At 43.1% G+C, this 23311-nt stretch overlaps 3 protein-coding genes and 1 long non-coding RNA gene across 4 annotated transcripts; all 4 read left to right on the forward strand.

Moving 5' to 3' along the window:
* The first annotated feature begins 992 nt into the window (after window positions 1-992).
* On the forward strand, window positions 993-2539 carry LOC118242855. Its single transcript, XM_035535781.1, has 5 exons — window positions 993-1035; window positions 1296-1388; window positions 1625-1753; window positions 1830-1892; window positions 2016-2539. The coding sequence occupies exons 1-5, from the start codon at window positions 993-995 to the stop codon at window positions 2537-2539; spliced, it is 852 nt and encodes a 283-aa protein (XP_035391674.1).
* Window positions 2540-6476: 3937 nt separating this feature from the next.
* On the forward strand, window positions 6477-7778 carry LOC118242856. The gene is made up of 4 exons (XM_035535782.1): window positions 6477-6627; window positions 6864-6992; window positions 7069-7131; window positions 7255-7778. The coding sequence occupies exons 1-4, from the start codon at window positions 6477-6479 to the stop codon at window positions 7776-7778; spliced, it is 867 nt and encodes a 288-aa protein (XP_035391675.1).
* Window positions 7779-16706: 8928 nt separating this feature from the next.
* Window positions 16707-18253, forward strand: LOC118242858. Its single transcript, XM_035535783.1, has 5 exons — window positions 16707-16749; window positions 17010-17102; window positions 17339-17467; window positions 17544-17606; window positions 17730-18253. Exons 1-5 carry the CDS (start codon window positions 16707-16709, stop codon window positions 18251-18253), a joined length of 852 nt encoding a protein of 283 aa, XP_035391676.1.
* Window positions 18254-22256: 4003 nt separating this feature from the next.
* Window positions 22257-22825, forward strand: LOC118242827. Its single transcript, XR_004777070.1, has 3 exons — window positions 22257-22340; window positions 22577-22705; window positions 22782-22825. It is a non-coding gene; the product is annotated as an uncharacterized LOC118242827 (long non-coding RNA).
* Window positions 22826-23311: the final 486 nt, after the last annotated feature.

Raw genomic sequence — 23311 nt, forward strand, 5'->3', positions numbered from 1 at the left:
GCGTCAGTGTTCGTTGGGCTATTTAAACCCCTGTCGGTGCTCCCCTCACTGTTGGTCATTGTTTGTTAGCGCCTGTGCTTAATGTCAATGTCCACGTTCATGTAGCCCTTGTTAATGTTTGTTTAGCTGTTCTGTCTATGTATATTGTCTTCGGTTACGTGTGAGTTGTCCGTGTTAATTGTAGAAGTCACGTTATCCGTTACTGTTATATGTGAGTGCCACAGTTACGTTGCGTGTTAATAAATGAATTTCACAGTCACGGGAGTCTGTGCGTCCTGCTCCAGGCCCTTCGGCACTCAGGCATTCGTCACAGGTGGTAAGGTGGAGGTGTACAAATAGATTCGAAAGGATCTTAAAATTGGAAAGTAAGAACTAATTCTTATTTGTAACTACCAGAAGACACTTGTAGAGAAGGGGGAGAGGAAGAAAAATGAGAAAGAAATAACAAAATCCAAAAACAAGAAGAGTTATATAACAAGAGTTAACAAACAGAAGCTACATGACTTGAACAGAAGTAAAACATTTACAGGTATTATTAAAATTGTCTTTAAGTAAGCCCTTAATAGCAGTAACACATGCGGATGTATCCAGCCTTTGGGTGCAGCCGACTGAAGTGACAACAGGCCAAAGGATGAGTTGGATTTACTGTGGGCTTTACTGTGATGCAAAGGGAGGATGTCTTACTTGTCCACAGAAACTGCAATAACTGACTTAAAAAGGGGCGTGAGTATACAAGAAGAGTTTCATAAAGATGTATAAGAGAGTGGGTGTTTCCCTTTTCACATTCACACATGCTATTGGTGATGGCAGGATGGATGGCTCAGAATAAGGCCTCCATGCTCTGCACTGCATTCACATACTATCTGTCTTGTGTTTTTATTGAGAAGGCATAGTGTCTAGAATCCTGAGTGTATAGTCAAAAATACTGCAAAAAACATTCAGAGTTAATGACATTTGTATTATTTCAATCTAGACAAACTAAACAAAGAAGAATGACTCCAACCAAACCAGTCTCTATGGAGCAAGCTGATGGAGGTTATTGAAGCAGCCTGTTTAATGTAGTGTTTTTGTTCAAAAATGAAGAAATGGTGACATCACGTGTGTACTAAGCAACTGCGGAATGTTTGGTTTGGAATGTTTGGAGCTCAGTTTGAGTTTTGAAAAGCACAGATCTGGTCAAACCTTGATTTTGCTCTGCAATTTACTTTTAAGAAGCTGTCAATTTTTCATATTAACTATGAACACAGGACACATTTATGCTTCCTCTGGGCACCCGTTTTGCGGTTTTCATTCAGGCCATGGCCAGGAGAGGCAGAGGCACTTTGCCCGAGCCCATGCTAATGGGCAGCTTCCAAGGCAGATGAATCCAGTCTACCTCCAGCCTGCGGGTGGGTTCTTCATCCATAACTGTCTATTTTCATAGATTGCAGAATGTATTTGAAACAATGTACATCCGTTTCTGTCATTTTAGTTCAACTTTAATATTTTGTCTTCCTTATAATGTAAATTTGCTCCTTTCATTCATTTTTAACATTTCATTGTTTCATTTGTTTACTGTTTAAATCAACCATATTTTACTCGAATTAATTGTTTTGTGTCGTCTCCCGCGCCCCCCACGAGACAGTGATGTGTGTGGACTCCTATGGGCCGGCACCCTTCCCTTGCGGAATCGCTGTGGCACCCTCGCATGTGGTCGGCCATGTTAGTGGTGCTGTAGAGGCACCGCCCATAAAGATCTTTCAGCATCCCACAGGTGTGCTCCTTACCAATTTGCTATGTATGATAAAGAGGGGAAAAAAGAAAAAGCTAATTAAATGGATGTTTTTAAGGCCTGGTGGAGGTACACAGCCATCAGCCTTCTCCACATGTGCTGACTGCCAATCCATCCATACGTAAGATACTCTAGATTTTTAGTACTCTTTGTAGCTGGGAAAATCATAAACAAGTCATTATCATCCCTGGTGTACAGTAATGGAAGCAAGCAGTCTTCAGTTTCATGCCATATGTGTCCACAGCAGGTGCAAGCCACTGGCACTCGACGCCGATGCCCTTCTGTATGCAGAATGCCGGTCTCCATACCAGCGAGTCCCCTCGGCTGCCTGGAAACATTGGAGCATATTATACCGACCAGGAGCTCTACTGGCAGCAGGTCTACTGGGAGTGGTACAGGCAGACGTACTATTCTCACCTGTCCAGCCTGGAGCAATGGCATATGGCCTGCCACCAGAACCACCTGCAGAACATAGCCAAGCAAAAGCCGCCGACTCCACCACCGCAGCTGCGGAAGAGAAAGAGGAAGGCCTTCTCTGGAGATGACGGATCATTCTCTAACTCCAGCTCAGAGTCGGAGGCACATGCTGATGAGGGCCAACCTCCAAGCAAAAGGCCACGCGAGAACCTTTTCGGTGAGGAGCCACTGGTGTGTGATGCAGTGGTAACTAAAGAGGGAGAAGCGTTCTTCTCCGACCAAATCCTAGGCCTGCTGGAGGGGATTCCTGGCATTCTGGATCTGGCTGCAGAGATGGGCTTCTCGGTCTGAAGTGCTGTGGACCCTGGACTGTAATTTTGTATATATTTTTCCCTGTTTTGTAATTTTTTTGTAAATTGTAAATCTCTGTTTTGTAAATTATTTTTTTTGGTGTTGGAAGTTGTATTAAAGTTTATTTTTAATGTAATTGTTTTTCAGATCTTATTTATTTAGGAACGAGTCATAGTTCATTAAATATACTTTGTTTATTACCTTATTTAAAATATACACGCAACCCAATGACCTTGTTTGCAAAGTCTACACATATATTGTCCCCTAGTTTTACTCTTTCTGCTTTTTATCTTCAGAAAAAACCGAACCACATGTCCTGTACTATGCAATTTTTGAATGTACTCCTTGCATAATTTGTACATTAAGAACTAATTCTTATTTGCAAGTAAATGGCATAAATATAAATGTAAGTACCAGAAGACCCTTGTAGAAAATGGGGAAAGGAAGAAAAAAAAGCTTACAGTAATGGGCCATCGAATCCAAAATGTTTGACACCATTTTCAACAAATAGCATTCAGGCAGACGAAAATCTCGACAGCTCATTTGCCATGAATGGTCACTACAGAGACGGGGCGGGCCACGCGGAACACATTAACGAGCCCTGTTGCGCGCGTGCTGTTTACCTGTTGCTATTGCAGAGTGCGCTTCAGTTGCTCGGTTTTTGGGCAGTTTACTTCGTGATTTTGTTTTTGCTTTTGATAAAACGTTTTAGTGGATATCTTTATCACAACCATGGAATGGAAACGACTTACACTGGCTGAAGTTGATGAGAACTTCGTTTAGATTTAGTGATGAGGAAAGTGAGAGTGATGACGCTTCCATGGCTGCAAGCATGGACTCAGAGGGCGAAGTCGCGTTTGTCCATGGAATCGACGCCGTGCTCGATATGCCGTAAGTATATCATTCACTTTTGCGAGATTGTTGGGTTGGCTTGAGAGAATGCATACTATATATTTACCCCAACATAATCTTTTAGCCTATTGGCACTGAATCTAAATATCGTTTAGCAAGTAGTTATGGTGCGTAGCATAATATTGTAGCCTGTTACGCCAATATGATTTAGCCAGTGTACTATAGTTGTAAGTAATATGCAATAAATAGTAATGTAAGTGTAGCTACTACATATAATAATTTAGCCTTATTTCTCATGACAATTTGATGTTTGTGTTTATTTTCATGGTACATATTGTACTCATTTGTTATGCTGTCTTTGTCTTGCAGTGAAGCAGATCAATCCTAGCCTACCCCATATGGAATGTTTCACACCTTTTGTGACCCACTCCCAGGGAACAATCAACTTCTACCATCCCACAATCTATGGACACCCATGAGGGTGCCTGCTGGAAGACTGGCTAGTCACAAAGGCAGCAGAAGCACGAGCCAACCCCAAGCAAAGAAAGGAGTGTCCATACCGTCACCTCCGACACCCGGCAACACCTTCCACACCTTAGCTGGGCAACAACCTCATGCCAGAGCAAGGAAGACAAGATCAGCTCCAGGGGAAAGAGCACAGCGTCAGCACCAGCTACTGCACAGGAGGACAGATGGCGCGACACCTGGGAGGAAAATGAGCAGCCTGCCCCATTGAATTTTCATCCCAGGAGTTCACATGGATTTTTAGACAGTCTACAGCCCTTCCAACATCTTCCAGCTGTTCTTTAGTCAAGAGGTGATCCAAACCCTATGCAACAATACTAACCGATTTGCAGCTTGGAGAAAAGGGGATAACATGAAGAGGACATGGATGGATGAAATGCTGATGAAATGCTTCTTCATCTCAGCATAAAGATCTATCTTGAACTGGCGAAGCCTTCGGCTATTGGGGACCTGTGGAGGAAGGATCACTTGCGTAGCCACGTGTTTCCTCCTTCTGTGGCTGAGGAGCGGTATGAAGCCATCAGTGCATACCACTGACGTGCAACAGAAAGCCTCACATGGGAGGAGGACATGTTTGCACTGCAAGATGAGAACAATGTTCATGTGCAGATTTTGCAGTGTTCCACTCTGCATAGATGCATGATCAGAAGTGCGCTTAGGGACATTACATATTGGCACAGATTTGTAAATACTTTGAGGTTGTTGTTTTTTTATAGGTTTGCTGTGTTCTATTTTTGCCTCCTAAAATCCAACCCCTCGTCCACATCGTAGGAGGTGCTAACAGCACATTGCATGCATAGTGTTTGCAATTGTGCTGGCTAACGGGCGCACTGCTGTGGACGTGTTTAAAGCATTTATGAACTGTTTCCTCTATAAGACTTTGATGTCCAGTGTAGTGCTGGAAAGGTTTTGTGTACGTTTTTACATTTTGGATGTATTATTTGCGTTTTGTTTTACAAGACCCTGGTGAATCAGGAAATGTATTGAATTACTGATTTTGCATCCCCAGCATCCACATCCACGTTGGATAACCCCAAAATAAAAGGCATTTTTGTTAGCTTTTTTCCCCGTATGTTTCATGTTACCAATTGGAGCCTAAATGATGGAAAGAAAAGCCTGGATGTAAATGAATGCCTTTTCCCAAGTGTCTACATTAATTTACATCCTGAAGGGTCTTTGTGCTATATGTAAAACTTTAGATAACTAGTGTTATCACGGGACGCTCCTCCCCACAAGTCACGTGGTCCGGCCTGCCGCGTGCAGGGGGGTTTACTTTTGTTTGTGGCCACACCCCCGTGAGGGCACGCACCTGTACAGGGTTTAGCGTCAGTGTTCGTTGGGCTATTTAAACCCCTGTCGGTGCTCCCCTCACTGTTGGTCATTGTTTGTTAGCGCCTGTGCTTAATGTCAATGTCCACGTTCATGTAGCCCTTGTTAATGTTTGTTTAGCTGTTGTGTCTGTGTATATTGTCTTCGGTTACGTGTGAGTTGTCCGTGTTAATTGTAGAAGTCACGTTATCCGTTACTGTTATATGTGAGTGCCACAGTTACGTTGCGTGTTAATAAATGAATTTCACAGTCACGGGAGTCTGTGCGTCCTGCTCCAGGCCCTTCGGCACTCAGGCATTCGTCACAGGTGGTAAGGTGGAGGTGTACAAATAGATTCGAAAGGATCTTAAAATTGGAAAGTAAGAACTAATTCTTATTTGTAACTACCAGAAGACACTTGTAGAGAAGGGGGAGAGGAAGAAAAATGAGAAAGAAATAACAAAATCCAAAAACAAGAAGCGTTATATAACAAGAGTTAACAAACAGAAGCTACATGACTTGAACAGAAGTAAAACATTTACAGGTATTATTAAAATTGTCTTTAAGTAAGCCCTTAATAGCAGTAACACATGCGGATGTATCCAGCCTTTGGGTGCAGCCGACTGAAGTGACAACAGGCCAAAGGATGAGTTGGATTTACTGTGGGCTTTACTGTGATGCAAAGGGAGGATGTCTTACTTGTCCACAGAAACTGCAATAACTGACTTAAAAAGGGGCGTGAGTATACAAGAAGAGTTTCATAAAGATGTATAAGAGAGTGGGTGTTTCCCTTTTCACATTCACACATGCTATTGGTGATGGCAGGATGGATGGCTCAGAATAAGGCCTCCATGCTCTGCACTGCATTCACATACTATCTGTCTTGTGTTTTTATTGAGAAGGCATAGTGTCTAGAATCCTGAGTGTATAGTCAAAAATACTGCAAAAAACATTCAGAGTTAATGACATTTGTATTATTTCAATCTAGACAAACTAAACAAAGAAGAATGACTCCAACCAAAACAGTCTCTATGGAGCAAGCTGATGGAGGTTATTGAAGCAGCCTGTTTAATGTAGTGTTTTTGTTCAAAAATGAAGAAATGGTGACATCACGTGTGTACTAAGCAACTGCGGAATGTTTGGTTTCGAATGTTTGGAGCTCAGTTTGAGTTTTGAAAAGCACAGATCTGGTCAAACCTTGATTTTGCTCTGCAATTTACTTTTAAGAAGCTGTCAATTTTTCATATTAACTATGAACACAGGACACATTTATGCTTCCTCTGGGCACCCGTTTTGCGGTTTTCATTCAGGCCATGGCCAGGAGAGGCAGAGGCACTTTGCCCGAGCCCATGCTAATGGGCAGCTTCCAAGGCAGATGAATCCAGTCTACCTCCAGCCTGCGGGTGGGTTCTTCATCCATAACTGTCTATTTTCATAGATTGCAGAATGTATTTGAAACAGTGTACATCCGTTTCTGTCATTTTAGTTCAACTTTAATATTTTGTCTTCCTTATAATGTAAATTTGCTCCTTTCATTCATTTTTAACATTTCATTGTTTCATTTGTTTACTGTTTAAATCAACCATATTTTACTCGAATTAATTGTTTTGTGTCGTCTCCCGCGCCCCCCACGAGACAGTGATGTGTGTGGACTCCTATGGGCCGGCACCCTTCCCTTGCGGAATCGCTGTGGCACCCTCGCATGTGGTCGGCCATGTTAGTGGTGCTGTAGAGGCACCGCCCATAAAGATCTTTCAGCATCCCACAGGTGTGCTCCTTACCAATTTGCTATGTATGATAAAGAGGGGAAAAAAGAAAAAGCTAATTAAATTGATGTTTTTAAGGCCTGGTGGAGGTACACAGCCATCAGCCTTCTCCACATGTGCTGACTGCCAATCCATCCATACGTAAGATACTCTAGATTTTTAGTACTCTTTGTAGCTGGGAAAATCATAAACAAGTCATTATCATCCCTGGTGTACAGTAATGGAAGCAAGCAGTCTTCAGTTTCATGCCATATGTGTCCACAGCAGGTGCAAGCCACTGGCACTCGACGCCGATGCCCTTCTGTATGCAGAATGCCGGTCTCCATACCAGCGAGTCCCCTCGGCTGCCTGGAAACATTGGAGCATATTATACCGACCAGGAGCTCTACTGGCAGCAGGTCTACTGGGAGTGGTACAGGCAGACGTACTATTCTCACCTGTCCAGCCTGGAGCAATGGCATATGGCCTGCCACCAGAACCACCTGCAGAACATAGCCAAGCAAAAGCCGCCGACTCCACCACCGCAGCTGCGGAAGAGAAAGAGGAAGGCCTTCTCTGGGGATGACGGATCATTCTCTAACTCCAGCTCAGAGTCGGAGGCACATGCTGATGAGGGCCAACCTCCAAGCAAAAGGCCAGGCGAGAACCTTTTCGGTGAGGAGCCACTGGTGTGTGATGCAGTGGTAACTAAAGAGGGAGAAGCGTTCTTCTCCGACCAAATCCTAGGCCTGCTGGAGGGGATTCCTGGCATTCTGGATCTGGCTGCAGAGATGGGCTTCTCGGTCTGAAGTGCTGTGGACCCTGGACTGTGATTTTGTATATATTTTTCCCTGTTTTGTAATTTTTTTGTAAATTGTAAATCTCTGTTTTGTAAATTATTTTTTTTGGTGTTGGAAGTTGTATTAAAGTTTATTTTTAATGTAATTGTTTTTCAGATCTTATTTATTTAGGAACGAGTCATAGTTCATTAAATATACTTTGTTTATTACCTTATTTAAAATATACACGCAACCCAATGACCTTGTTTGCAAAGTCTACACATATATTGTCCCCTAGTTTTACTCTTTCTGCTTTTTATCTTCAGAAAAAACCGAACCACATGTCCTGTACTATGCAATTTTTGAATGTACTCCTTGCATAATTTGTACATTAAGAACTAATTCTTATTTGCAAGTAAATGGCATAAATATAAATGTAAGTACCAGAAGACCCTTGTAGAAAATGGGGAAAGGAAGAAAAAAAAGCTTACAGTAATGGGCCATCGAATCCAAAATGTTTGACACCATTTTCAACAAATAGCATTCAGGCAGACGAAAATCTCGACAGCTCATTTGCCATGAATGGTCACTACAGAGACGGGGCGGGCCACGCGGAACACATTAACGAGCCCTGTTGCGCGCGTGCTGTTTACCTGTTGCTATTGCAGAGTGCGCTTCAGTTGCTCGGTTTTTGGGCAGTTTACTTCGTGATTTTGTTTTTGCTTTTGATAAAACGTTTTAGTGGATATCTTTATCACAACCATGGAATGGAAACGACTTACACTGGCTGAAGTTGATGAGAACTTCGTTTAGATTTAGTGATGAGGAAAGTGAGAGTGATGACGCTTCCATGGCTGCAAGCATGGACTCAGAGGGCGAAGTCGCGTTTGTCCATGGAATCGACGCCGTGCTCGATATGCCGTAAGTATATCATTCACTTTTGCGAGATTGTTGGGTTGGCTTGAGAGAATGCATACTATATATTTACCCCAACATAATCTTTTAGCCTATTGGCACTGAATCTAATATCGTTTAGCAAGTAGTTATGGTGCGTAGCATAATATTGTAGCCTGTTACGCCAATATGATTTAGCCAGTGTACTATAGTTGTAAGCAATATGCAATAAATAGTAATGTAAGTGTAACTACTACATATAATAATTTAGCCTTATTTCTCATGACAATTTGATGTTTGTGTTTATTTTCATGGTACATATTGTACTCATTTGTTATGCTGTCTTTGTCTTGCAGTGAAGCAGATCAATCCTAGCCTACCCCATATGGAATGTTTCACACCTTTTGTGACCCACTCCCAGGGAACAATCAACTTCTACCATCCCACAATCTATGGACACCCATGAGGGTGCCTGCTGGAAGACTGGCTAGTCACAAAGGCAGCAGAAGCACAAGCCCACCTCAAGCAAAGAAAGGAGTGTCCATACCGTCACCTCCGACACCCGGCAACACCTTCCACACCTTAGCTGGGCAACAACCTCATGCCAGAGCAAGGAAGACAAGATCAGCTCCAGGGGAAAGAGCACAGCGTCAGCACCAGCTACTGCACAGGAGGACAGATGGCGCGACACCTGGGAGGAAGATGAGCAGCCTGCCCCATTGAATTTTCATCCTAGGAGTTCACATGGATTTTTAGACAGTCTACAGCCCTTCCAACATCTTCCAGCTGTTCTTTAGTCAAGAGGTGATCCAAACCCTATGCAACAATAATAACCGATTTGCAGCTTGGAGAAAAGGGGATAACATGAAGAGGCCATGGATGGATGAAATGCTGATGAAATGCTTCTTCATCTCAGCATAAAGATCTATCTTGAACTGGCGAAGCCTTCGGCTATTGGGGACCTGTGGAGGAAGGATCACTTGCGTAGCCACGTGTTTCCTCCTTCTGTGGCTGAGGAGCGGTATGAAGCCATCAGTGCATACCACTGACGTGCAACAGAAAGCCTCACATGGGAGGAGGACATGTTTGCACTGCAAGATGAGAACAATGTTCATGTGCAGATTTTGCAGTGTTCCACTCTGCATAGATGCATGATCAGAAGTGCGCTTAGGGACATTACATATTGGCACAGATTTGTAAATACTTTGAGGTTGTTGTTTTTTTATAGGTTTGCTGTGTTCTATTTTTGCCTCCTAAAATCCAACCCCTCGTCCACATCGTAGGAGGTGCTAACAGCACATTGCATGCATAGTGTTTGCAATTGTGCTGGCTAACGGGCGCACTGCTGTGGACGTGTTTAAAGCATTTATGAACTGTTTCCTCTATAAGACTTTGAAGTCCAGTGTAGTGCTGGAAAGGTTTTGTGTACGTTTTTACATTTTGGATGTATTATTTGCGTTTTGTTTTACAAGACCCTGGTGAATCAGGAAATGTATTGAATTACTGATTTTGCATCCCCAGCATCCACATCCACGTTGGATAACCCCAAAATAAAAGGCATTTTTGTTAGCTTTTTTCCCCGTATGTTTCATGTTACCAATTGGAGCCTAAATGATGGAAAGAAAAGCCTGGATGTAAATGAATGCCTTTTCCCAAGTGTCTACTTTAATTTACATCCTGAAGGGTCTTTGTGCTATATGTAAAACTTTAGATAACTAGTGTTATCACGGGACGCTCCTCCCCACAAGTCACGTGGTCCGGCCTGCCGCGTGCAGGGGGGTTTACTTTTGTTTGTGGCCACACCCCCGTGAGGGCACGCACCTGTACAGGGTTTAGCGTCAGTGTTCGTTGGGCTATTTAAACCCCTGTCGGTGCTCCCCTCACTGTTGGTCATTGTTTGTTAGCGCCTGTGCTTAATGTCAATGTCCACGTTCATGTAGCCCTTGTTAATGTTTGTTTAGCTTTTGTATCTGTGTATATTGTCTTCGGTTACGTGTGAGTTGTCCGTGTTAATTGTAGAAGTCACGTTATCCGTTACTGTTATATGTGAGTGCCACAGTTACGTTGCGTGTTAATAAATGAATTTCACAGTCACGGGAGTCTGTGCGTCCTGCTCCAGGCCCTTCGGCACTCAGGCATTCGTCACAGGTGGTAAGGTGGAGATGTACAAATAGATTCGAAAGGATCTTAAAATTGGAAAGTAAGAACTAATTCTTATTTGTAACTACCAGAAGACACTTGTAGAGAAGGGGGAGAGGAAGAAAAATGAGAAAGAAATAACAAAATCCAAAAACAAGAAGCGTTATATAACAAGAGTTAACAAACAGAAGCTACGTGACTTGAACAGAAGTAAAACATTTACAGGTATTATTAAAATTGTCTTTAAGTAAGCCCTTAATAGCAGTAACACATGCGGATGTATCCAGCCTTTGGGTGCAGCCGACTGAAGTGACAACAGGCCAAAGGATGAGTTGGATTTACTGTGGGCTTTACTGTGATGCAAAGGGAGGATGTCTTACTTGTCCACAGAAACTGCAATAACTGACTTAAAAAGGGGCGTGAGTATACAAGAAGAGTTTCATAAAGATGTATAAGAGAGTGGGTGTTTCCCTTTTCACATTCACACATGCTATTGGTGATGGCAGGATGGATGGCTCAGAATAAGGCCTCCATGCTCTGCACTGCATTCACATACTATCTGTCTTGTGTTTTTATTGAGAAGGCATAGTGTCTAGAATCCTGAGTGTATAGTCAAAAATACTGCAAAAAACATTCAGAGTTAATGACATTTGTATTATTTCAATCTAGACAAACTAAACAAAGGAGAATGACTCCAACCAAACCAGTCTCTATGGAGCAAGCTGATGGAGGTTATTGAAGCAGCCTGTTTAATGTAGTGTTTTTGTTCAAAAATGAAGAAATGGTGACATCACGTGTGTACTAAGCAACTGCGGAATGTTTGGTTTGGAATGTTTGGAGCTCAGTTTGAGTTTTGAAAAGCACAGATCTGGTCAAACCTTGATTTTGCTCTGCAATTTACTTTTAAGAAGCTGTCAATTTTTCATATTAACTATGAACACAGGACACATTTATGCTTCCTCTGGGCACCCGTTTTGCGGTTTTCATTCAGGCCATGGCCAGGAGAGGCAGAGGCACTTTGCCCGAGCCCATGCTAATGGGCAGCTTCCAAGGCAGATGAATCCAGTCTACCTCCAGCCTGCGGGTGGGTTCTTCATCCATAACTGTCTATTTTCATAGATTGCAGAATGTATTTGAAACAGTGTACATCCGTTTCTGTCATTTTAGTTCAACTTTAATATTTTGTCTTCCTTATAATGTAAATTTGCTCTTTTCATTCATTTTTAACATTTCATTGTTTCATTTGTTTACTGTTTAAATCAACCATATTTGACTCGAATTAATTGTTTTGTGTCGTCTCCCGCGCCCCCCACGAGACAGTGATGTGTGTGGACTCCTATGGGCCGGCACCCTTCCCTTGCGGAATCGCTGTGGCACCCTCGCATGTGGTCGGCCATGTTAGTGGTGCTGTAGAGGCACCGCCCATAAAGATCTTCCAGCATCCCACAGGTGTGCTCCTTACCAATTTGCTATGTATGATAAAGAGGGGAAAAAAGAAAAAGCTAATTAAATTGATGTTTTTAAGGCCTGGTGGAGGTACACAGCCATCAGCCTTCTCCACATGTGCTGACTGCCAATCCATCCATACGTAAGATACTCTAGATTTTTAGTACTCTTTGTAGCTGGGAAAATCATAAACAAGTCATTATCATCCCTGGTGTACAGTAATGGAAGCAAGCAGTCTTCAGTTTCATGCCATATGTGTCCACAGCAGGTGCAAGCCACTGGCACTCGACGCCGATGCCCTTCTGTATGCAGAATGCCGGTCTCCATACCAGCGAGTCCCCTCGGCTGCCTGGAAACATTGGAGCATATTATACCGACCAGGAGCTCTACTGGCAGCAGGTCTACTGGGAGTGGTACAGGCAGACGTACTATTCTCACCTGTCCAGCCTGGAGCAATGGCATATGGCCTGCCACCAGAACCACCTGCAGAACATAGCCAAGCAAAAGCCGCCGACTCCACCACCGCAGCTGCGGAAGAGAAAGAGGAAGGCCTTCTCTGGGGATGACGGATCATTCTCTAACTCCAGCTCAGAGTCGGAGGCACATGCTGATGAGGGCCAACCTCCAAGCAAAAGGCCAGGCGAGAACCTTTTCGGTGAGGAGCCACTGGTGTGTGATGCAGTGGTAACTAAAGAGGGAGAAGCGTTCTTCTCCGACCAAATCCTAGGCCTGCTGGAGGGGATTCCTGGCATTCTGGATCTGGCTGCAGAGATGGGCTTCTCGGTCTGAAGTGCTGTGGACCCTGGACTGTAATTTTGTATATATTTTTCCCTGTTTTGTAATTTTTTTGTAAATTGTAAATCTCTGTTTTGTAAATTATTTTTTTTGGTGTTGGAAGTTGTATTAAAGTTTATTTTTAATGTAATTGTTTTTCAGATCTTATTTATTTAGGAACGAGTCATAGTTCATTAAATATACTTTGTTTATTACCTTATTTAAAATATACACGCAACCCAATGACCTTGTTTGCAAAGTCTACACATATATTGTCCCCTAGTTTTACTCTTTCTGCTTTTTATCTTCAGAAAAAACCGAACCACATGTCCTGTACTATGCAATTTTTGAATGTACTCCTTGCATAATTTGTACATTAAGAACTAATTCTTATTTGCAAGTAAATGGCATAAATATAAATGTAAGTACCAGAAGACACTTGTAGAAAATGGGGAAAGGAAGAAAAAAAAGCTTACAGTAATGGGCCATCGAATCCAAAATATTTGACACCATTTTCAAAAAATAGCATTCAGGCAGACGAAAATCTCGACAGCTCATTTGCCATGAATGGTCACTACAGAGACGGGGCGGGCCACGCGGAACACATTAACGAGCCCTGTTGCGCGCGTGCTGTTTACCTGTTGCTATTGCAGAGTGCACTTCAGTTGCTCGGTTTTTGGGCAGTTTACTTCGTGATTTTGTTTTTGCTTTTGATAAAACGTTTTAGTGGATATCTTTATCACAACCATGGAATGGAAACGACTTACACTGGCTGAAGTTGATGAGAACTTCGTTTAGATTTAGTGATGAGGAAAGTGAGAGTGATGACGCTTCCATGGCTGCAAGCATGGACTCAGAGGGCGAAGTCGCGTTTGTCCATGGAATCGACGCCGTGCTCGATATGCCGTAAGTATATCATTCACTTTTGCGAGATTGTTGGGTTGGCTTGAGAGAATGCATACTATATATTTACCCCAACATAATCTTTTAGCCTATTGGCACTGAATCTAGTATCGTTTAGCAAGTAGTTATGGTGCGTAGCATAATATTGTAGCCTGTTACGCCAATATGATTTAGCCAGTGTACTATAGTTGTAAGTAATATGCAATAAATAGTAATGTAAGTGTAACTACTACATATAATAATTTAGCCTTATTTCTCATGACAATTTGATGTTTGTGTTTATTTTCATGGTACATATTGTACTCATTTGTTATGCTGTCTTTGTCTTGCAGTGAAGCAGATCAATCCTAGCCTACCCCATATGGAATGTTTCACACCTTTTGTGACCCACTCCCAGGGAACAATCAACTTCTACCATCCCACAATCTATGGACACCCATGAGGGTGCCTGCTGGAAGACTGGCTAGTCACAAAGGCAGCAGAAGCACAAGCCCACCTCAAGCAAAGAAAGGAGTGTCCATACCGTCACCTCCGACACCCGGCAACACCTTCCACACCTTAGCTGGGCAACAACCTCATGCCAGAGCAAGGAAGACAAGATCAGCTCCAGGGGAAAGAGCACAGCGTCAGCACCAGCTACTGCACAGGAGGACAGATGGCGCGACACCTGGGAGGAAAATGAGCAGCCTGCCCCATTGAATTTTCATCCCAGGAGTTCACATGGATTTTTAGACAGTCTACAGCCCTTCCAACATCTTCCAGCTGTTCTTTAGTCAAGAGGTGATCCAAACCCTATGCAACAATACTAACCGATTTGCAGCTTGGAGAAAAGGGGATAACATGAAGAGGCCATGGATGGATGAAATGCTGATGAAATGCTTCTTCATCTCAGCATAAAGATCTATCTTGAACTGGCGAAGCCTTCGGCTATTGGGGACCTGTGGAGGAAGGATCACTTGCGTAGCCACGTGTTTCCTCCTTCTGTGGCTGAGGAGCGGTATGAAGCCATCAGTGCATACCACTGACGTGCAACAGAAAGCCTCACATGGGAGGAGGACATGTTTGCACTGCAAGATGAGAACAATGTTCATGTGCAGATTTTGCAGTGTTCCACTCTGCATAGATGCATGATCAGAAGTGCGCTTAGGGACATTACATATTGGCACAGATTTGTAAATACTTTGAGGTTGTTGTTTTTTTATAGGTTTGCTGTGTTCTATTTTTGCCTCCTAAAATCCAACCCCTCGTCCACATCGTAGGAGGTGCTAACAGCACATTGCATGCATAGTGTTTGCAATTGTGCTGGCTAACGGGCGCACTGCTGTGGACGTGTTTAAAGCATTTATGAACTGTTTCCTCTATAAGACTTTGAAGTCCAGTGTAGTGCTGGAAAGGTTTTGTGTACGTTTTTACATTTTGGATGTATTATTTGCGTTTTGTTTTACAAGACCCTGGTGAATCAGGAAATGTATTGAATTACTGATTTTGCATCCCCAGCATCCACATCCACGTTGGATAACCCCAAAATAAAAGGCATTTTTGTTAGCTTTTTTCCCCGTATGTTTCATGTTACCAATTGGAGCCTAAATGATGGAAAGAAAAGCCTGGATGTAAATGAATGCCTTTCCCAAGTGTCTACTTTAATTTACATCCTGAAGGGTCTTTGTGCTATATGTAAAACTTTAGATAACTAGTGTTATCACGGGACGCTCCTCCCCACAAGTCACGTGGTCCGGCCTGCCGCGTGCAGGGGGGTTTACTTTTGTTTGTGGCCACACCCCCGTGAGGGCACGCACCTGTACAGGGTTTAGCGTCAGTGTTCGTTGGGCTATTTAAACCCCTGTCGGTGCTCCCCTCACTGTTGGTCATTGTTTGTTAGCGCCTGTGCTTAATGTCAATGTCCACGTTCATGTAGCCCTTGTTAATGTTTGTTTAGCTGTTCTGTCTATGTATATTGTCTTCGGTTACGTGTGAGTTGTCCGTGTTAATTGTAGAAGTCACGTTATCCGTTACTGTTATATGTGAGTGCCACAGTTACGTTGCGTGTTAATAAATGAATTTCACAGTCACGGGAGTCTGTGCGTCCTGCTCCAGGCCCTTCGGCACTCAGGCATTCGTCACAGGTGGTAAGGTGGAGGTGTACAAATAGATTCGAAAGGATCTTAAAATTGGAAAGTAAGAACTAATTCTTATTTGTAACTACCAGAAGACACTTGTAGAGAAGGGGGAGAGGAAGAAAAATGAGAAAGAAATAACAAAATCCAAAAACAAGAAGCGTTATATAACAAGAGTTAACAAACAGAAGCTACGTGACTTGAACAGAAGTAAAACATTTACAGGTATTATTAAAATTGTCTTTAAGTAAGCCCTTAATAGCAGTAACACATGCGGATGTATCCAGCCTTTGGGTGCAGCCGAATGAAGTGACAACAGGCCAAAGGATGAGTTGGATTTACTGTGGGCTTTACTGTGATGCAAAGGGAGGATGTCTTACTTGTCCACAGAAACTGCAATAACTGACTTAAAAAGGGGCGTGAGTATACAAGAAGAGTTTCATAAAGATGTATAAGAGAGTGGGTGTTTCCCTTTTCACATTCACACATACTATTGGTGATGGCAGGATGGATGGCTCAGAATAAGGCCTCCATGCTCTGCACTGCATTCACATACTATCTGTCTTGTGTTTTTATTGAGAAGACATAGTGTCTAGAATCCTGAGTGTATAGTCAAAAATACTGCAAAAAACATCCAGAGTTAATGACATTTGTATTATTTCAATCTAGACAAACTAAACAAAGAAGAATGACTCCAACCAAACCAGTCTCTATGGAGCAAGCTGATGGAGGTTATTGAAGCAGCCTGTTTAATGTAGTGTTTTTGTTCAAAAATGAAGAAATGGTGACATCACGTGTGTACTAAGCAACTGCGGAATGTTTGGTTTGGAATGTTTGGAGCTCAGTTTGAGTTTTGAAAAGCACAGATCTGGTCAAACCTTGATTTTGCTCTGCAATTTACTTTTAAGAAGCTGTCAATTTTTCATATTAACTATGAACACAGGACACATTTATGCTTCCTCTGGGCACCCGTTTTGCGGTTTTCATTCAGGCCATGGCCAGGAGAGGCAGAGGCACTTTGCCCGAGCCCATGCTAATGGGCAGCTTCCAAGGCAGATGAATCCAGTCTACCTCCAGCCTGCGGGTGGGTTCTTCATCCATAACTGTCTATTTTCATAGATTGCAGAATGTATTTGAAACAATGTACATCCGTTTCTGTCATTTTAGTTCAACTTTAATATTTTGTCTTCCTTATAATGTAAATTTGCTCTTTTCATTCATTTTTAACATTTCATTGTTTCATTTGTTTACTGTTTAAATCAACCATATTTGACTTGAATTAATTGTTTTGTGTCGTCTCCCGCGCCCCCCACGAGACAGTGATGTGTGTGGACTCCTATGGGCCGGCACCCTTCCCTTGCGGAATCGCTGTGGCACCCTCGCATGTGGTCGGCCATGTTAGTGGTGCTGTAGAGGCACCGCCCATAAAGATCTTTCAGCATCCCACAGGTGTGCTCCTTACCAATTTGCTATGTATGATAAAGAGGGGAAAAAAGAAAAAGCTAATTAAATTGATGTTTTTAAGGCCTGGTGGAGGTACACAGCCATCAGCCTTCTCCACATGTGCTGACTGCCAATCCATCCATACGTAAGATACTCTAGATTTTTAGTACTCTTTGTAGCTGGGAAAATCATAAACAAGTCATTATCATCCCTGGTGTACAGTAATGGAAGCAAGCAGTCTTCAGTTTCATGCCATATGTGTCCACAGCAGGTGCAAGCCACTGGCACTCGACGCCGATGCCCTTCTGTATGCAGAATGCCGGTCTCCATACCAGCGAGTCCCCTCGGCTGCCTGGAAACATTGGAGCATATTATACCGACCAGGAGCTCTACTGGCAGCAGGTCTACTGGGAGTGGTACAGGCAGACGTACTATTCTCACCTGTCCAGCCTGGAGCAATGGCATATGGCCTGCCACCAGAACCACCTGCAGAACATAGCCAAGCAAAAGCCGCCGACTCCACCACCGCAGCTGCGGAAGAGAAAGAGGAAGGCCTTCTCTGGGGATGACGGATCATTCTCTAACTCCAGCTCAGAGTCGGAGGCACATGCTGATGAGGGCCAACCTCCAAGCAAAAGGCCAGGCGAGAACCTTTTCGGTGAGGAGCCACTGGTGTGTGATGCAGTGGTAACTAAAGAGGGAGAAGCGTTCTTCTCCGACCAAATCCTAGGCCTGCTGGAGGGGATTCCTGGCATTCTGGATCTGGCTGCAGAGATGGGCTTCTCGGTCTGAAGTGCTGTGGACCCTGGACTGTGATTTTGTATATATTTTTCCCTGTTTTGTAATTTTTTTGTAAATTGTAAATCTCTGTTTTGTAAATTATTTTTTTTGGTGTTGGAAGTTGTATTAAAGTTTATTTTTAATGTAATTGTTTTTCAGATCTTATTTATTTAGGAACGAGTCATAGTTCATTAAATATACTTTGTTTATTACCTTATTTAAAATATACACGCAACCCAATGACCTTGTTTGCAAAGTCTACACATATATTGTCCCCTAGTTTTACTCTTTCTGCTTTTTATCTTCAGAAAAAACCGAACCACATGTCCTGTACTATGCAATTTTTGAATGTACTCCTTGCATAATTTGTACATTAAGAACTAATTCTTATTTGCAAGTAAATGGCATAAATATAAATGTAAGTACCAGAAGACACTTGTAGAAAATGGGGAAAGGAAGAAAAAAAAGCTTACAGTAATGGGCCATCGAATCCAAAATATTTGACACCATTTTCAACAAATAGCATTCAGGCAGACGAAAATCTCGACAGCTCATTTGCCATGAATGGTCACTACAGAGACGGGGCGGGCCACGCGGAACACATTAACGAGCCCTGTTGCGCGCGTGCTGTTTACCTGTTGCTATTGCAGAGTGCACTTCAGTTGCTCGGTTTTTGGGCAGTTTACTTCGTGATTTTGTTTTTGCTTTTGATAAAACGTTTTAGTGGATATCTTTATCACAACCATGGAAAGGAAACGACTTACACTGGCTGAAGTTGATGAGAACTTCGTTTAGATTTAGTGATGAGGAAAGTGAGAGTGATGACGCTTCCATGGCTGCAAGCATGGACTCAGAGGGCGAAGTCGCGTTTGTCCATGGAATCGACGCCGTGCTCGATATGCCGTAAGTATATCATTCACTTTTGCGAGATTGTTGGGTTGGCTTGAGAGAATGCATACTATATATTTACCCCAACATAATCTTTTAGCCTATTGGCACTGAATCTAATATCGTTTAGCAAGTAGTTATGGTGCGTAGCATAATATTGTAGCCTGTTACGCCAATATGATTTAGCCAGTGTACTATAGTTGTAAGCAATATGCAATAAATAGTAATGTAAGTGTAGCTACTACATATAATAATTTAGCCTTATTTCTCATGACAATTTGATGTTTGTGTTTATTTTCATGGTACATATTGTACTCATTTGTTATGCTGTCTTTGTCTTGCAGTGAAGCAGATCAATCCTAGCCTACCCCATATGGAATGTTTCACACCTTCTGTGACACACTCCCAGGGAACAATCAACTTCTACCATCCCACAATCTATGGACACCCATGAGGGTGCCTGCTGGAAGACTGGCTAGTCACAAAGGCAGCAGAAGCACGAGCCAACCCCAAGCAAAGAAAGGAGTGTCCATACCGTCACCTCCGACACCCGGCAACACCTTCCACACCTTAGCTGGGCAACAACCTCATGCCAGAGCAAGGAAGACAAGATCAGCTCCAGGGGAAAGAGCACAGCGTCAGCACCAGCTACTGCACAGGAGGACAGATGGCGCGACACCTGGGAGGAAAATGAGCAGCCTGCCCCATTGAATTTTCATCCCAGGAGTTCACATGGATTTTTAGACAGTCTACAGCCCTTCCAACATCTTCCAGCTGTTCTTTAGTCAAGAGGTGATCCAAACCCTATGCAACAATACTAACCGATTTGCAGCTTGGAGAAAAGGGGATAACATGAAGAGGCCATGGATGGATGAAATGCTGATGAAATGCTTCTTCATCTCAGCATAAAGATCTATCTTGAACTGGCGAAGCCTTCGGCTATTGGGGACCTGTGGAGGAAGGATCACTTGCGTAGCCACGTGTTTCCTCCTTCTGTGGCTGAGGAGCGGTATGAAGCCATCAGTGCATACCACTGACGTGCAACAGAAAGCCTCACATGGGAGGAGGACATGTTTGCACTGCAAGATGAGAACAATGTTCATGTGCAGATTTTGCAGTGTTCCACTCTGCATAGATGCATGATCAGAAGTGCGCTTAGGGACATTACATATTGGCACAGATTTGTAAATACTTTGAGGTTGTTGTTTTTTATAGGTTTGCTGTGTTCTATTTTTGCCTCCTAAAATCCAACCCCTCGTCCACATCGTAGGAGGTGCTAACAGCACATTGCATGCATAGTGTTTGCAATTGTGCTGGCTAACGGGCGCACTGCTGTGGACGTGTTTAAAGCATTTATGAACTGTTTCCTCTATAAGACTTTGAAGTCCAGTGTAGTGCTGGAAAGGTTTTGTGTACGTTTTTACATTTTGGATGTATTATTTGCGTTTTGTTATAGCAAGACCCTGGTGAATCAGGAAATGTATTGAATTACTGATTTTGCATCCCCAGCATCCACATCCACGTTGGATAACCCCAAAATAAAAGGCATTTTTGTTAGCTTTTTTCCCCGTATGCTTCATGTTACCAATTGGAGCCTAAATGATGGAAAGAAAAGCCTGGATGTAAATGAGTGCCTTTTCCCAAGTGTCTACATTAATTTACATCCTGAAGGGTCTTTGTGCTATATGTAAAACTTTAGATAACTAGTGTTATCACGGGACGCTGCCCCCCACAAGTCACGTGGTCCGGCCTGCCGCGTGCAGGGGTGTTTACTTTTGTTTGTGGCCACACCCCCGTGAGGGCACGCACCTGTACAGGGTTTAGCGTCAGTGTTCGTTGGGCTATTTAAACCCCTGTCGGTGCTCCCCTCACTGTTGGTCATTGTTTGTTAGCGCCTGTGCTTAATGTCAATGTCCACGTTCATGTAGCCCTTGTTAATGTTTGTTTAGCTGTTCTGTCTATGTATATTGTCTTCGGTTACGTGTGACTTGTCCGTGTTAATTGTAGAAGTCACGTTATCCGTTACTGTTATATGTGAGTGCCACAGTTACGTTGCGTGTTAATAAATGAATTTCACAGTCACGGGAGTCTGTGCGTCCTGCTCCAGGCCCTTCGGCACTCAGGCATTCGTCACAGGTGGTAAGGTGGAGGTGTACAAATAGATTCGAAAGGATCTTAAAATTGGAAAGTAAGAACTAATTCTTATTTGTAACTACCAGAAGACACTTGTAGAGAAGGGGGAGAGGAAGAAAAATGAGAAAGAAATAACAAAATCCAAAAACAAGAAGCGTTATATAACAAGAGTTAACAAACAGAAGCTACGTGACTTGAACAGAAGTAAAACATTTACAGGTATTATTAAAATTGTCTTTAAGTAAGCCCTTAATAGCAGTAACACATGCGGATGTATCCAGCCTTTGGGTGCAGCCGACTGAAGTGACAACAGGCCAAAGGATGAGTTGGATTTACTGTGGGCTTTACTGTGATGCAAAGGGAGGATGTCTTACTTGTCCACAGAAACTGCAATAACTGACTTAAAAAGGGGCGTGAGTATACAAGAAGAGTTTCATAAAGATGTATAAGAGAGTGGGTGTTTCCCTTTTCACATTCACACATGCTATTGGTGATGGCAGGATGGATGGCTCAGAATAAGGCCTCCATGCTCTGCACTGCATTCACATACTATCTGTCTTGTGTTTTTATTGAGAAGACATAGTGTCTAGAATCCTGAGTGTATAGTCAAAAATACTGCAAAAAACATCCAGAGTTAATGACATTTGTATTATTTCAATCTAGACAAACTAAACAAAGAAGAATGACTCCAACCAAACCAGTCTCTATGGAGCAAGCTGATGGAGGTTATTGAAGCAGCCTGTTTAATGTAGTGTTTTTGTTCAAAAATGAAGAAATGGTGACATCACGTGTGTACTAAGCAACTGCGGAATGTTTGGTTTGGAATGTTTGGAGCTCAGTTTGAGTTTTGAAAAGCACAGATCTGGTCAAACCTTGATTTTGCTCTGCAATTTACTTTTAAGAAGCTGTCAATTTTTCATATTAACTATGAACACAGGACACATTTATGCTTCCTCTGGGCACCCGTTTTGCGGTTTTCATTCAGGCCATGGCCAGGAGAGGCAGAGGCACTTTGCCCGAGCCCATGCTAATGGGCAGCTTCCAAGGCAGATGAATCCAGTCTACCTCCAGCCTGCGGGTGGGTTCTTCATCCATAACTGTCTATTTTCATAGATTGCAGAATGTATTTGAAACAATGTACATCCGTTTCTGTCATTTTAGTTCAACTTTAATATTTTGTCTTCCTTATAATGTAAATTTGCTCTTTTCATTCATTTTTAACATTTCATTGTTTCATTTGTTTACTGTTTAAATCAACCATATTTGACTTGAATTAATTGTTTTGTGTCGTCTCCCGCGCCCCCCACGAGACAGTGATGTGTGTGGACTCCTATGGGCCGGCACCCTTCCCTTGCGGAATCGCTGTGGCACCCTCGCATGTGGTCGGCCATGTTAGTGGTGCTGTAGAGGCACCGCCCATAAAGATCTTTCAGCATCCCACAGGTGTGCTCCTTACCAATTTGCTATGTATGATAAAGAGGGGAAAAAAGAAAAAGCTAATTAAATTGATGTTTTTAAGGCCTGGTGGAGGTACACAGCCATCAGCCTTCTCCACATGTGCTGACTGCCAGTCCATCCATACGTAAGATACTCTAGATTTTTAGTACTCTTTGTAGCTGGGAAAATCATAAACAAGTCATTATCATCCCTGGTGTACAGTAATGGAAGCAAGCAGTCTTCAGTTTCATGCCATATGTGTCCACAGCAGGTGCAAGCCACTGGCACTCGACGCCGATGCCCTTCTGTATGCAGAATGCCGGTCTCCATACCAGCGAGTCCCCTCGGCTGCCTGGAAACATTGGAGCATATTATACCGACCAGGAGCTCTACTGGCAGCAGGTCTACTGGGAGTGGTACAGGCAGACGTACTATTCTCACCTGTCCAGCCTGGAGCAATGGCATATGGCCTGCCACCAGAACCACCTGCAGAACATAGCCAAGCAAAAGCCGCCGACTCCACCACCGCAGCTGCGGAAGAGAAAGAGGAAGGCCTTCTCTGGGGATGACGGATCATTCTCTAACTCCAGCTCAGAGTCGGAGGCACATGCT

This window comes from Electrophorus electricus, chromosome 17 (assembly GCF_013358815.1).
Source record: "Electrophorus electricus isolate fEleEle1 chromosome 17, fEleEle1.pri, whole genome shotgun sequence".
Lineage (NCBI taxonomy): Eukaryota > Metazoa > Chordata > Actinopteri > Gymnotiformes > Gymnotidae > Electrophorus > Electrophorus electricus.

Coding starts and splice junctions, on each gene's coding strand:
- LOC118242855 (XM_035535781.1), top strand. CDS start 993: ATGACTCCAACCAAACCAGTCTCTATGGAGCAAGCTGATGGAG. Junction 1,036..1,295: donor TATGGAGCAAGCTGATGGAG/GTTATTGAAGCA, acceptor GTTTTCATTCAG/GCCATGGCCAGGAGAGGCAG. Junction 1,893..2,015: donor GACTGCCAATCCATCCATAC/GTAAGATACTCT, acceptor ATGTGTCCACAG/CAGGTGCAAGCCACTGGCAC.
- LOC118242856 (XM_035535782.1), top strand. CDS start 6,477: ATGAACACAGGACACATTTATGCTTCCTCTGGGCACCCGTTTTGCGGT. Junction 6,628..6,863: donor AGTCTACCTCCAGCCTGCGG/GTGGGTTCTTCA, acceptor CCCACGAGACAG/TGATGTGTGTGGACTCCTAT. Junction 7,132..7,254: donor GACTGCCAATCCATCCATAC/GTAAGATACTCT, acceptor ATGTGTCCACAG/CAGGTGCAAGCCACTGGCAC.
- LOC118242858 (XM_035535783.1), top strand. CDS start 16,707: ATGACTCCAACCAAACCAGTCTCTATGGAGCAAGCTGATGGAG. Junction 16,750..17,009: donor TATGGAGCAAGCTGATGGAG/GTTATTGAAGCA, acceptor GTTTTCATTCAG/GCCATGGCCAGGAGAGGCAG. Junction 17,103..17,338: donor AGTCTACCTCCAGCCTGCGG/GTGGGTTCTTCA, acceptor CCCACGAGACAG/TGATGTGTGTGGACTCCTAT.